The sequence below is a fragment of the Mytilus trossulus genome, chromosome 3, assembly GCF_036588685.1.
Source record: "Mytilus trossulus isolate FHL-02 chromosome 3, PNRI_Mtr1.1.1.hap1, whole genome shotgun sequence".
Lineage (NCBI taxonomy): Eukaryota > Metazoa > Mollusca > Bivalvia > Mytilida > Mytilidae > Mytilus > Mytilus trossulus.
Genome location: NC_086375.1, coordinates 38,228,852 through 38,243,356, shown reverse-complemented (window position 1 = coordinate 38,243,356; position 14,505 = coordinate 38,228,852). Strand labels below are relative to the sequence as shown.

The 14,505-nt window shown below is 32.4% G+C and overlaps 1 protein-coding gene across 1 annotated transcript; it reads right to left on the bottom strand.

Moving 5' to 3' along the window:
• Positions 1 to 2,543: 2,543 nt before the first annotated feature.
• Positions 2,544 to 14,213, bottom strand: LOC134711420 (ribonuclease Oy-like). Its single transcript, XM_063571987.1, has 10 exons — positions 14,103 to 14,213; positions 13,424 to 13,481; positions 12,514 to 12,592; positions 10,060 to 10,115; positions 9,056 to 9,125; positions 6,947 to 7,014; positions 6,004 to 6,117; positions 5,091 to 5,139; positions 3,733 to 3,804; positions 2,544 to 3,034 (listed from the first exon to the last, which is right to left on the bottom strand). The coding sequence occupies exons 2-10, from the start codon at positions 13,471 to 13,473 to the stop codon at positions 2,876 to 2,878; spliced, it is 717 nt and encodes a 238-aa protein (XP_063428057.1). The 5' UTR covers positions 13,474 to 13,481; positions 14,103 to 14,213; the 3' UTR covers positions 2,544 to 2,875.
• Positions 14,214 to 14,505: the final 292 nt, after the last annotated feature.

Below are 14,505 nucleotides of genomic sequence, written 5' to 3'. Positions count from 1 at the left end.
TTGACGAGATATCGACACGCAATTACGACTACGTCGGGTTACTGTAGTTTTGGTCCTTAGACATATTGGGACTGTAAATCGGAGAAGGTGACAAAATGGCTGACCGCAGAGAATTGATACTCTAAATTTAAAATCGATGGTGATCTCTTATCTAGCAGAATAAAACTTTAATATCTATGAATTTGAGCATGTTTATGCAGAATAAACATAATATCAATTTTTGCGAAGTTTCCCTTTAAGTGCAGTTTTCGTAAATTAAAAAAAAAATCTTTTTTTTTTCAAAAATCATATAATCAATACTTTTAATTTTGGCATTGCACAAGTCATGTCTTCTTTAACTGGGATGTGTTTTAGTCTCAGATGCATGTTTTTTTTATTATCAATTGTTTTTGGCTTTTAAATAGCTGTCAGTAAAAAGTATAATCACAAAAATACTGAACTCTGAGTAAAATTCAAAAATGAAAGTTCCTAATCAAATGGAAAAATCCAAAGCTCAAACAAATCAAACGAATGGATAATAACTGTCATATTCCTGACCTGGTACAGGCATTTTCTTGTATAGATACAATTGCGAGTTCGCTCAAATCGAACTTTCTTGTTAATTTGACATGTTGTTACAATTTGTAATGCTTTTGAGTTATTAAATGTTTACTTTTTAAGGGTTATGTCTCATCTCTCTATGTTGTAATTTATACCAGCTTTGATAAGTCTTGTTGGTTATAAAATTGAGAATGGAAATGGGGAATGTGTCAAAGAGACAACAACCCGACCAAATAAAAAAACAACAGCAGAAGGTCACCAACAGGTCTTCAATGTAGCGAGAAATTCCCGCACCCTCTCCCTATACCTCTATACCTCTATACCTCTAACCAATGTAGAAAAGTAAACGCATAACAATACGCACATTAACATTCAGTTCAAGAGAAGTCCGAGTCTGATGTCAGAAGATGTAACCAAAGAAAATAAACAAAATGACAATAATACATAAATAACAACAGACTACTGGCAGTTAACTGACATGCCAGCTCCAGACTTCAATTAAACTGACTGAAAGATTATGATTTCATCATATGAACATCAGGCACAATCCTTCCCGTTAAGTATCATACCATCATAACATATATGAGAAGAACATAACCCGTGTCATGCCAACAACTGTTTTTAGAATAAATGTGTTTAGTTCCGACGCAAAGACCTTATCAGTGACTCAATATTAACGCCAAAATATGACTATAATTTTTCACTTCTTCGTACTATGTACAGAAAACAACCACGGTTCTTCATTTAAACTGTATACTTTATACCAAAACTATTTTCATATACCTGTGTATTTAATCTATTTAGCGTTTTTTTTTATCAGGGTTGTTTTTTGAAATTACTTACACCTCACAGTGGTATACTACTGTTGCCGTTATCTATTTTAAAACCCCTCATTTTACTGATTTTTTTACTAACAATGTGTCATACATCAAATTTATTCGTTAAGTGTATGTTCAATTGTGTTAATATTTTCTTTTGATTGAGTAAAGCCATTTCTATTGATATTTTATGGTGTGTCTTACTATGTTGCGATGTTACACTGTTATTTCAGGTAAAACGTTTAAACACACCATATTTGTTTGCACCTGTCCTAAGTCAGGAATCTGATGTTCAGTAGTAGTCGTTTGATGATTTGGTTTCTCGATTCTCGTTTTTTATATAGATTAGACCATTTGTTTTCCCCTTTGATTGGTTTTACACATGTCATTGTTGGAGCCCTTTATAGCTGAAATTGAAAATTTGTTTTTCATTCTCTTTAATTTCGTAATTTATTTTGGACATTTTAACTCATTTTTATCAACAGTCACTTATGAGTCTTCTGTGAACAAATATCGCATCAGTCGTAAAGCCGTTACTCCTGGTATGTATCTATGATGTGTTAATTTATTTTGGCTCTTTCTGTAGAAGGCATTATTATCTTGCCTTATTTCTAGGAAAATATCGATTATGTCAAATGACTCTTTGTTCTTTTCTTTACAGACGAAATAGTGCATTGTTGGGGATATCACCCACGATATTCGTACCGATCAGAAATGTGTTATGCGTTCATTTATTGCGGGTGTGTTAGGAATGCCAATAATATCCTTGACATTGTATGCCAGCCTTATTACTATTTAGAGCTGCTTGGAAATTCGACCACGGCGATTTGATATAATAAATACGAATAGAAAATACAAGATTCTTTAATGCCCTTATGAAGACGACAAGATAATTTGCTAAAAAAGTAAATGGGATAATTTTATTTCAAAAAATGTTAACAATAGAAGCAAATTTTAGAAATACATTTTAAATGTATACGAGAAGCACTGCCCTGGCTGAGCAAACTTTAAAAAAATAATGGTTTGGCTTTTTTAAAATTCATGCAACTATACTTGTATGGCAAGCTGACAATACTGTCAGCCATATTAAGAACACTTCACTGTTTGTATCAATAACCCAAAACTGAAAATTCATTTTAATTGCATTTTAGCTATAATTCATCATGCTTATTAATTCCTATGTAAACGTGAGCTACGTGGAACCAGTCACAACTCGTATACCCTATCATAATTATAAATTAACTGTTAAAAAAACTTTGAATTATTGAAAAAATAAGGCTTTTGTACCTTAGGAATAGATTAATTAGAAGTATTTGGCAAAACTTTTAGGAATTTTTGGTCCTCAGTGCTCTTCAACATCGTATCTGGCCTTTTAAATATTTTTTTTATTCGAGCGTCACTGATGAATCTTTCGAAGACGAAACGCGCGTAAGGCGTAAATATTAAATTATTTATTCTGGTATCGATGATGAGTTTATATGCATAAACATTCATATATGTGTTGGTCTCTTTTATGATTAATTCCTTTTAATCTCTGGAAAATATATCTTTCCTCCTCTACAAGGTTCAGTTTCAGCCCGTCTCTTCCAGTATAGGGTCAATTCACCAGTAGGGCATTCGATAAGTTTAAACTGTTTGTCCATACATATCCTTATTTCTGCCAGTAAGTAACCTAACTGAAGTATAAAACAAACACATTTATTGATTTACACTGTGAAAATACAATATGAAAATGTGTGAATAGCAACATATTAATTCGAAACGTTTCACTTTAACAAGTCAATTATCCACTTTCGATATTACCTTCTGGTATGTTTTTATAGAATTATTTGCAAATCTAATACGACGTGCTTTTTTCGCTGTGTGAAAAAAAACTATGCTCTAATTACAATAAGATTTGTTTGCACATGCGTATTAACTATTGCAGAATAATGAATTAAAACAAATTGACATGCATTTCATATATTCCATTTACTTAAAACACTTCCAAACTCTTAAATGATTATTTCTATTCATCTATTATGACTGTAATATGTTGCAATTCGAAATGGACATATTTGACCAAGATACAACAACCGTTCATGCTTGCTTTTCTAATCTCCTCTCTCTGTAAAACCACATAGCAAGTCGTTTGCTTGCTTACAAACAAAAATGGGAGGTTTATAGAAGACCCTACATAGACGCTCTTCACTTATTCACATCAGACACACATATTACCTTAATTGTCCTAATCAGAATCTAAACAGTTGATGGAAGCTATACTTTATTGTAGTTTCAACATGGGTAGGCATTATATCGTGTTATTTCTTAATTTAGGGACCCACAACATGCACAAGTAAAAAAAAATGAAGATTTTAAGATTAGTTATCATTACCTTAGATCTGTAACACTGTAAATTTGGCATTACACCGAGTTTCCTTTGAAGGACACTTTGAACTGTTTTAGTCTGTAAGGAAAAGAACATAACAGAATAATTGTAAAAAAATAAATGACTGTGACATTTGTGGAATTATTTCGAGATAGGTAAACGTTAACCAGAACGCAAATTTTGAGATCCATTTCTTGGACTATGGTAACGATTTATTGACAAACTGGTAACAGTGAAGGGCTCTTTTACGTTGCTCGAATTCGATGTAGGAATCTATTTGGGTGAGTTATATAAACAGTGCTTCTTAGAATAGACCTAAAGTAAAAGCTAATGTGACCCATCTCCTCTCGATCAAAGAACTGAGGTTCTCTACCATGGTCCCTTGTATATCATTTATTGTAATGCATTATTTCTATAAAACAATTTCTTTCACCAACATGTACATTCCCGTTTGAATGGTTTTACATTAGTAGTTTTTTATAGCGTGCTGTTCGGCGTGAGCCAAAGCTCCGTGTTAAAGGCCGTACCTTGACCTTTAATGGTTTACTTTTATAAATTATTACTTGGATGGAGATTGTCTCATTGGCATTCATACCACATCATCCTATATCTTTACATATCATCCCGTTCCGCTTTTCGTAACAAACGCTTCGTGAAATGAAGACTCTTCTCTCTTAATTTCCGGGATTTAGAAAATATCAAAGAGACAGCACTATATGATGCTATATCGCAACTAAAAATTGTCAATTGAAGTCGCTTGAGAACTTAATTGTACGAGTCCAGTAAAAGCATAATTTCATTTCCTGTTGTAAACATTTCAACAAGTTCAAGCCATGTTTAAAAATTCAAGATGGGTGTTTATCCTAGAACATTTCAAAGCAGCTGTTTCAATACCTACGACACACATGCATTTCAATGAGTAATGGGGTTTTCTTCTTCGACGCTCGAGGATCAAATATCCGTAGATCCAAAACCAAGTACAAAAAATTCAGGAGCTAATACACTGCAAATGAATAAAAACTATGTAAAAAAATCCAGAAAAGGAATCAGAGTAATGCATAAAGGAGATATTGCCTTTAATTACAAATGAATCCATTTGTTTTGTCACTTTGAAATTCATTAAAGGCAATCATGTCCGTACCAGCGTAGTGTAGAACTTGGTTAGTGATATCCTCGAATACCAAGGGTAAATCAGTAGAAATGTCGACCTATTGTCAAAAATGGAATTTCTCGCACCAATTAAAATTTGAACGATGCGCAATTCTATAAGTGTTGTTCCGAGGTCAAAATAATCAAGTCTAAAATAATTGAAATTATGTCTTTGTTTTATTTTCACATCGTATAAAAACAAATTTGATACTTACAACGTAAGGTGTTGTGTCATTTGGGGTGATATTCATTTTACTCAGATACCTATAATGTAATGAATATTTGAACATCAATTATTATGGGGGTTTTTTCTCGACTAATACTTGTTGTATTAACACTTTATTTTTATATAATGCATACTGAAAGAAAGTGTTCGAATTTTATAAATAATATCGTGTATGCATTAATTGTACAATGTTTAATTATTCCAAGGCACTGCTGGTGATAATCAAACTTTAGAATTAATATTGAAACAAATAAGCAATAACACAATACTTAATATGATATAATAAAATTTGATGCGACTGTCAAACAAGTTAGAGGTTTAGCAAGCAATAAAACCAGGTTCATGCCACCATTTTCTACTTTAGAAAATGCCTGTACCAAGTCACAAACATCTATTCGTTTGATGTGTTTGAGCTTTGGATTTTGCCATTTGATTAGGGACTTTCCCTTCGAATTTTCCCCCGGAGTTTAGTACTCTAGTGATTTTACTTTTTATTGTACAAAGCCTTTTTATCCAAAGCTACTTTCGACTTCTTCTATTCATAGCTGCTTTTTGAATTAATGTTTTTCCCCGATTAACAACATTTTTAACGTCTCAAATTCATCAAATGTTTCAAAACATGTGCTCGTCTTAAATATGCATGACATATTCACCACTTTACATTTAACAACCAAACTTTATATATCAATCAATCTAAAAGTAATTTTGTTTCAGTGGCATACTATTGTTTGCATTGTTACATAAAATACTACCAATCATATTTTTAAGCGGTATCACATCGAAACTTTGAAAATAGAACTGACTGTCTTTCCTTGAACATATCTTGTCTTATTTGTATTTGCGTCGTCTGGCATAAGAAACTTTTCTGTGATGGATTTTATATTACTCAGTTTAAAACTTACCTTGAAGCATTGTATATTTTCATTAGGTCGAGTGTTTTCCTAAAGAACAGATATTCTGTTCCAGTTGTGTTGAGACTTAATGCACATGTTCCATGTGTGTCCCATTCATGTTTCCTGAATCCATTCAAATCAAATATTGTTTATATATATAAATGTTATGGTCAATGATGTCTTTGTCTTAAAAATAAACAAGATTTAAAAATAAAAGAAGAGCACACTTGATATTAAAAGATCAGTAAATGATAAATTAAGTTCCGGTTGTCTACAAGTGTCATCAAAGAGAGTATAATAGAAACCAAAAGAGAAACCGACAATGTTTTAGGTTCGGGATTTTCGCTCCGTTTTGAAGGCTTTATTCTAAATTTGAGATGTGCTCAGTTTTGAAGGCCTTATCCTGGCTTTGATATGTAAAATAGCAATTACGGCGCTGTTTGCTTGGTTTTTTTGTTTGTTTTTTTTGTTGTTTTTTTTTGCTGTGCATGTTCTGATTTGTGACATGAATTGGTATTCCATATCCTTCGTTTTTTTCTAATTATACAATAGAACAAAACCACAATTGGATGACTGTGTTAGTGTACTAGAAAACACAGAAATTCACAGATTTTAAAACTTAGCAACGGTAGATCCGTACTGGTTCCAACTTTTCCATTTTCTTATGATCTGACCTATGTCAGTTTAAATGGTATTTATTTTCAAATCAAACTCTTTTGAAGAGCAAAAATAATGGCGTTTATCTGAATATGAGTAAACTTTCTGTATGAGTATATATTACCTACTAAGAAACAAAACCGTCATGTTCCAGATATAAAACAGTAACAACTGTTACTGTCTGCTGTATCAAGTATAATAATGCAGGATCAAGAGGTATCTTCAAATTACATTCAGTGATAAGTATTATTCAATGGTTATTAATCAATGATAATAAAAATGATAAATATCTTACCAGAAATCATTACGACCAGTACTGCTGTAAATATTTGGCCAAGCATTCAGTAATTCATCTGTAAGATTCTACAAACAAGAGTTGAACGTATACTACATGTAATCGTGGACTCTTTTATTTTTTTTTTTATTTTAAAACAATTATTCAAACCATTGACTTCATTTGAACATAAGATAGGAAAACAAGTCCCATTTTATTTGCAACGATAAATGAAACCAATAAACACTGACAGCCTGTACATTATCGGTTCCTGGTTTGGAACAAGCACATTACACCACAATAATCTCCTTATTCACAAAGAAAGTAGCAGAAATTTATGATATGAGCTCTAAACATTACTCTCGTGTACGAACAAAGAAATAAATAACTGTAGACATCAGTTGAAAAGGGTAATTGGATTCATACAATCTGCACAAAACACGAAATAATATATTTGTCTAAGATACTGTGCATTGATTTCACAATTTTATACCATTGTATACTGCAACTTGTTGTTTTTATTTTCTAATTATAGAAACACAGCTATATTTGGAAATCAATATGGCGTTCATTATCACTGAACTAGTATATATTTGTTAAGGAGACCGCTTAAGTACGCCTCCGGGTGCGGGAATTTCTCGCCGCTACATTGAAGACCAGCTGGTGACCTTCTGCTGTTATTTTTCTATGGTCGGGTTGTTGTCTCTTTGACACATTTACCTTAGCCGTATTTGGCACAACTTTTTGGACTTTTGGATCCTCAATGCTCTTAAACTTTGTACTTGTTTGACTATATAAATATTTTGATATGAGCGTCACTGAGAAGTCTTATGTAGACGGAACGCGCGTCTGGCGTAATAAATCAAAATCCTGGTACCTGTGATAACTATTCACACCACTGGGTCGATACTACTGCTGGTGGACGTTTCGTCCCCGAGGATATTTCCAGCACAGTAGTCAACACTTCGGTGCTGACATAATTATCATTTATGTGGTCATTTTTTTTATATAAATTTCCTGTTTACAAAGTTTTGAATTTTTCGAAAAACTAAGGATTTTCTTATCTCAGGCATAGATTACCTTAACCGTATTTAACACAACTTTTTGGAATTTTGGATCCTCAATGCTCTTCAACATTGAACTAGTTTGGCTATATAAATATTTTAATATGAGCGTCACTGATGAGTCTTATGAAGACGAAACGCGCGTCTGGCGTACTAAATTATAATCCTGGTACCTTTGATTACTATTTACACCACTGGGTCGATACCATTGCTAGTGGACATTTTGTCCCCGAGGGTTTCCCCAGCCAAGTAGTCAATACTTCGGTGTTGACATGAATATCATGTATGTGGTAAACAAAAATTTATATAAATTTCCTGTTTACAAAACTTTGAATTTTTCGAAAAACTAAGGATTTTCTTATCCCAGGCATAGATTACCTTAGCCGTATTTGGCACAACTTTTTGGAATTATGGATCCTCAATGCTCTTCAACTTTGAACTAGTTTGGCTTTATAAATATTTTAAAATAAGCGTCACTGATGAGTCTTATGAAGACGAAACGCGCGTCTGGCGTACTAAATTATAATCCTGGTACCTTGATAACTATTTACACCACTGGGTCGATACCACTGATAGTTGACATTTCGTCCCTGAGGGTGTCCCCAGCCAAGTAGTCAATACTTCGGTGTTGACATGAATATCATTTATGTGGTCATTTTTTTTCATATAAATTTCCTGTTTACAAAACTTTGAATTTTTCGAAAAACTAAGGATTTTCTTATCCCAGGCATACATAGATTACCTTAGCCGTATTTGGCACAACTTTTTGGAATTTTGGATCCTCAATGCTCTTCAACTTTGTACCTGTTTGGCTATTTAAATATTTTGATATGAGAGTCACTGATGATTCTTATGTATACGAAACGCGGGTCTGGCGTACTAAATTATAATCCTGGTACCTTTGATAACTATACCACATCTTTTATGTAAGATTATTTTTAGTAATCAAAACAAATTTAAGGCTGGCAAATACATTAAAATTGCAGTAGTTTAATATACAGACTAACACACAACTCCTCATTTACAGACTTTGTGTTAATGGTTGTGGAATTAAAGTTATCATTACCTTAATCTTGTTCATATCGAACTGAACTGATGAACAATTCTTTGGACCTTCCTTCGATCCTGCAGAAGGCCTGAAATTATACAAATTAATAAATTCAACATAGCTTTTGTGATTGATTGATTAATTGTTTATTGGTTGTTTAAACATTTGAGAAAGAAGAACGTGTTATTTGATGTAATATAAAGACATCTCTTTTGTATGCTTGACCTGTTTGGAGAGAAATCATTTGTCCTCAATGTGCTTTTCGTCAGATGCGGATCTACGATTTTGAAGAAGGAGAGGGTAAGAAGGCAACAAAATAATACATTTTCAAAGAAACAAAGGTATAATGCATCCTCATGAACAAATATTGTAATTAAAACCATTCTTATTTTTGTGTACAAAATCTTTAACCTGAAGTTTAATGAGGAGACAATCTAGACGAAATAGTTAATATACATGGCTAATGCTATCTGTCAAAGGCATTTCTATTACTTCAATCATATGTCAAAGGTTTTAATGTTTTTATTACTAGTAAAAAAAATTCTGTCCTGAGTGTTCTTGCATTTTTGTATCCCTGTCACGCAATGATTTGATTTTAGCGGTATTTTGAATATTACCATTTAAGCGGGATGTTTGGGCAGTTTAACTCAGCATTTTTTCTTAAAACGTCCTGTACAAAGTGAAGAATATGACAACTGTTATATAATATTAAGTGTTTCGTTTCTATGTATGTTGCATTTGCGTTTGTTTTGGTGCCGGTTAGTGTTTCTGTTGTTCCGTTGTTTTCCTTTTACAGTTTATGTTTTATACCTCGGTTTTTAGTTTGTACCCCAGACGTTTGAAAAGCGATATACTATTGTTGCCTTTATTAGCACTCAGAAAAAAGCATACCATAATGTGTCTTGGAACGCATACACAACTATTTATATAACGCATGGCGGTTCTAAAGATGTTGCGTACATTTATCACACTGATAGTATTATCCTTATTTGAATGATCAATCTATTAAACGTTTTGCTTACCATAATCCGTGAATTATGAAGGAATTGATGAAATTAGGAATGTAACATTTTTTGCCCTAAAAAGAAAAAAATGATATTGATTTGATGTTTATATTTGAGCTATTGAGAACTTACATATTTACAATTAAAATATTTTACAAAACTTGCAACCATGCTACAAAAATATTAATGTGTTGCTTGCAAATCTCTTAATCGTCTTGATGAATAAACATATGGCTTGTGTGTGCGCACACGTTCATAATTTATTGAAAAATGTATAGTCAATTTCAACAAACGGCAACTCATTGGTTTTGTCAGTTAATCTGATAGTTTTTTTTCATTCATAGGTGAATGTTCAAACCTCCAATCTATATAATGAAAAAATATGAAGACGGTCGTACTAAGCTTGAAGTTGTGGAAATAGAGAAAGACATTGGAGTAATTATTGACACGAGTGTCGTTTGCTAATTACATTCAAAATAAAGTTAATTATATAGCTTATCAGATTGTAGACCTCATTCGAAGTTTCTTTTTCCATCTAGACAATTGCACATTTATTTGACTATGTTAGGCACTTGTAAGAATGCATATGCAAACAGCTAGGTTAATATGAAAGACTGTCAAATCTAATTCAAAAATAGAACACGGGTTCCGTTAAACGTATGAAGCACAACGAAATCCGTTTATATATTTTTATTAGATTTGACAGCTGACATCACTAGTTTTTAAAATGTCCATAAGAGAGCGACCAAATGGTGCCTACAATGAGATGACAGAAGTTTACAAGCTATTGACAGGTTAATATAATAAGATTGCAAAAAATGAATTACTAGAGATGAACAACACAAGCAAATCAATACAACTTCAAGGCCATTTAATGAAACTGTAGAAACAACGAAGTCGTCCAGATCTGAGGAAGTATTTTTCGCCAATAGAGTTGTCGACCTATTGAACAGCATCCCTTAAAAGTTGATTTCAGCTAAACAATTTAACACAATAAAAAATAGATGAATTTTAGGTCAACCAAACGTTAATAGATTCTAATACATGTATATGATTTCGAGGCAGAATATGAAAATTTATCCGGAAGTGAGAAACGTACAGAGCAGAAAATGAGGGTACAACAGTGCCAGCGTTTTGAAGATCAATAGATATCCATAGGTGGGTACAAGTCTAAATATAACGCTTTTCAATTTAAACCCCACCTCTTTCTAAAATTATTCCAATCAAAAACCACATGGAAGTTGCAAGCAAGCATGAGCTGCAGACATGCACTCCATCATATCGCTTGTACCATAATAGATAAATATAGCTCGTTTTGCGGTTTATCTTGAATGTATAAAGCAAGTCGATTATTGCTCATATAATTGTTGTCATGTTTTTCTAATACCCGTGCTTTAAATGAAAAATGCCCTCACGTCAGAAAGACAAAATTGTATCATCTTTTCTTCAGCTTGGCGTTGAAAATGTGTTGCTTACATTGAGACCATAATTAAGAGTGTAGTAGATAGAGAACAGTGTATACCTTTGATAATTTTCTAGGTTTATTTTCCGTGATTGTTGTTTCCTTAAATTCAATGAAATGGTATATGGAATGTTTATCGAAGTATTGGAGGACAGGATAACACTTAATTAACATGTGCCAAGTATTTCTTTTTTTGTAAATGTGAAACATGTTAATTTAAAAAAGACTGATGGGAAAAACAATGGAGCAAGTACAAGATTTTAATGATGGTGTCTATTATAATTTTATTTTTTAACCTGAAGTTTAATTCGAAGATAGATATAGGAAGATGTTCATATTTCGAGACTTTATTAGAACCAAAATTTTACATTAAATCTTTTATTATAATTTTTTGTTATCTTTAAATTTACGGTAAGTATATATACTAAGTCTCATAGATAAACTAATACTGATATTGCAGAGCTATCTACGGTTTGAAAAACTTAATCAAACGTGTTTCTCATTCGAGAATACAATTTACACTTCGCAAGATTGAGACGTTTTCCGGGTTGAATGAGGAAGACGACCTGTAATGATAATATCGTTACTTCTTGGGTTTCGTTATAGTCTACCAGGTTTGAGTATTCAAAAGTGATTATCTTGTTCTATATCCGGACAAGATTTTGTTTCATTTTGCGTCAATCAGTAATCGTGAACTTTTACACTCAAAAGGGCCAGTTGAAAACAAGTCTGACCGAAATGATCATTGGGAATCTCGCTTCAAAATTGAAGATTTTTATAAATTTTCTAGTCAGGTTTACACTCTCTTTTATTTTATGTGTAATTGATATTTCAATCATACCCCCTTAATTCTATTTGTGTAATGTTCTTCTAAAACAATCTTAAATTTGAAGCAGTTTTTATGTGGCTTAAATCCTTTCATTTTCCAAAATCTTTTTTTTTTAATTATTACAATATTAATTATACAGAAAAAAATAAAACGGGTTATATGACCAATATGAAATAAATACCTCTGCCTTGCCCATCAAGCAAGCTGTTTGTGGCCATTCTTGTGTGAATGTGAAGTGGTCCCATTTAGCACCGAAATCCCTAAAGTGAATATGCAAGACAAAATTAAAGAATGTAAATATTGATATATGTGAGCTATATGTCTTGTGAACATCTCATAGCCGTTGTTTTCCTCTCCCTCGATTGAGTTTGTAACCGAATTTGATTTCTCTTTATGACTTTTGGACAGCGGTATACTACTTTTGCTTTTATTTAGTTGATAAACTAATTATACTTTTATATTCGAGGATATAAGAAGTCGGTTATCCGAACCTTCTATTTTAATGAGTTCAAATTATAACCGTTTATACTATACTCAGTAACATTAGCTTGCGTTGGAATACTACTACTTGGTTTTATTCTTCTCGTCTCTCATAATCAGATTAAATAAACTTTAAGGGATTTTGACTTGGTTCAATATAGGAATAGGGAAAATCCCCTTCTGACCTGTTAACATACTTTAAGGCAGACTGGCAGGCAGAAAAGCAAACAAATAGCAATGCAAGATCGGCCTTTAGGGAATATCCACACATGTAAGTATGTGTAGAGGATCACAAACGCAAAACTGTTGTATAATCATAATATATAGTTGTGCATGTATTTTGATTATATTGAAAAATTGTCACCTAAATTGAACATCAAAATGTCAAATACTGGAACAAATGAATAAAATTTTTAGATTTAAGAAGATGTGGTGTAAGTGCCAATGAGACAAATCTCCATCCAAATAACAATTTTAAAAAAGTAAAACATTATAGGTCAATGTACGGCCTTCAACACGGAGCCTTGGCTCACACCGAACAAGCTGTTATGTTAAACTCGAACTAAATATGTGTTTCTACATAATTTACAAATAGTTATTTCAAAACTTACCCAGCTGTCGATGTCAACAGAAAAATAGCTGTAACGAAGAAGACATTCATCTCACAATCTACAATATGGTAAAAAGAAAAATCATGTTAAAATGTAAATTTTGCAAAGAAATATTGAGTTGATGCCCCCATCCCCTCCACTTTAAAATCATGTTTATTAATGACTGCGGGAATCACTGCAAATAATAATTTTGCATCAAAATTCATTCGTGTGTATCCAAAACTATCGTAGAAATAAATACAAGAAAATCATCACTTGGTTTGATATAAGTGATTTCAGACATAAACATGATCCTTCCGCTGGGGGTATATTTGGTGGATACCATAGTGTGGACGTCGGGGGACCAGTTCCTTCGCACCTCAAACGTTTGTCCAAAAATTAAAATAATCTCTTCTGAATCAAATATATTAATACAAAGGATATGATATGCATATCTATGCTGACAGCAACCTCTCGCGTCCCAACTCCAAATACCGACATTTGATACCATTTCATCCATCGTTTGTATTCATTGCTTAGTAGATGCAGTTTTTTTTCTGTGTTGTCAGTCGTAAAATACTGTCAACAACCGAAAAGAAACAATATTTGCTTCGTTCTTCCACATTTTTGGTTGCTTGTAATGTTGATAATAAAGTTATAAGATACCGAAACATTGACAAGGAGAAATGTATCTACTTACTTGCTAAAAAAACCCAACAATAACAAGCAATTCTAAGTTAGAATGTTAACAAAACAAATCATACAAATCGTCATATGATCAAGCACTTATCTTCCTGGTATGTAGTTTCCGTATAACTATAACAAGGAATAGTTTTAAATTCTAAAAATAAATTTCAAATGTGCATTTAAAATACATCTTATAAACATCTACCTTTGAACAGATATCGACCTAAATATCCGATAGGATATTGTTGACTGCACCTGTTTTCAATTAATAAAATTGTAACAAAGCGGCCTGGCATCATGCGAAATTTAACTACTATGTTTTCCAAATATTATTGACAAAAACTATTAAGAAATCCGTTAAAATTACAGGAAAACTTGAAATTAAAGTCAATTTGTGTTTCTTGTATAAGAACAGC

What these genes read in the sequence shown, in the direction of transcription:
- LOC134711420 (XM_063571987.1), bottom strand. Translation starts at nt 13,473, where the DNA reads ATGAATGTCTTCTTCGTTACAGCTATTTTTCTGTTGACATCGACAGCT. An exon ending in CTGTTGACATCGACAGCTGG is followed by an intron (nt 12,593 to 13,423) that starts GTAAGTTTTGAA and finishes TATTCACTTTAG; the next exon opens with GGATTTCGGTGCTAAATGGG. An exon ending in GCTTGATGGGCAAGGCAGAG is followed by an intron (nt 10,116 to 12,513) that starts GTATTTATTTCA and finishes TTTTCTTTTTAG; the next exon opens with GGCAAAAAATGTTACATTCC.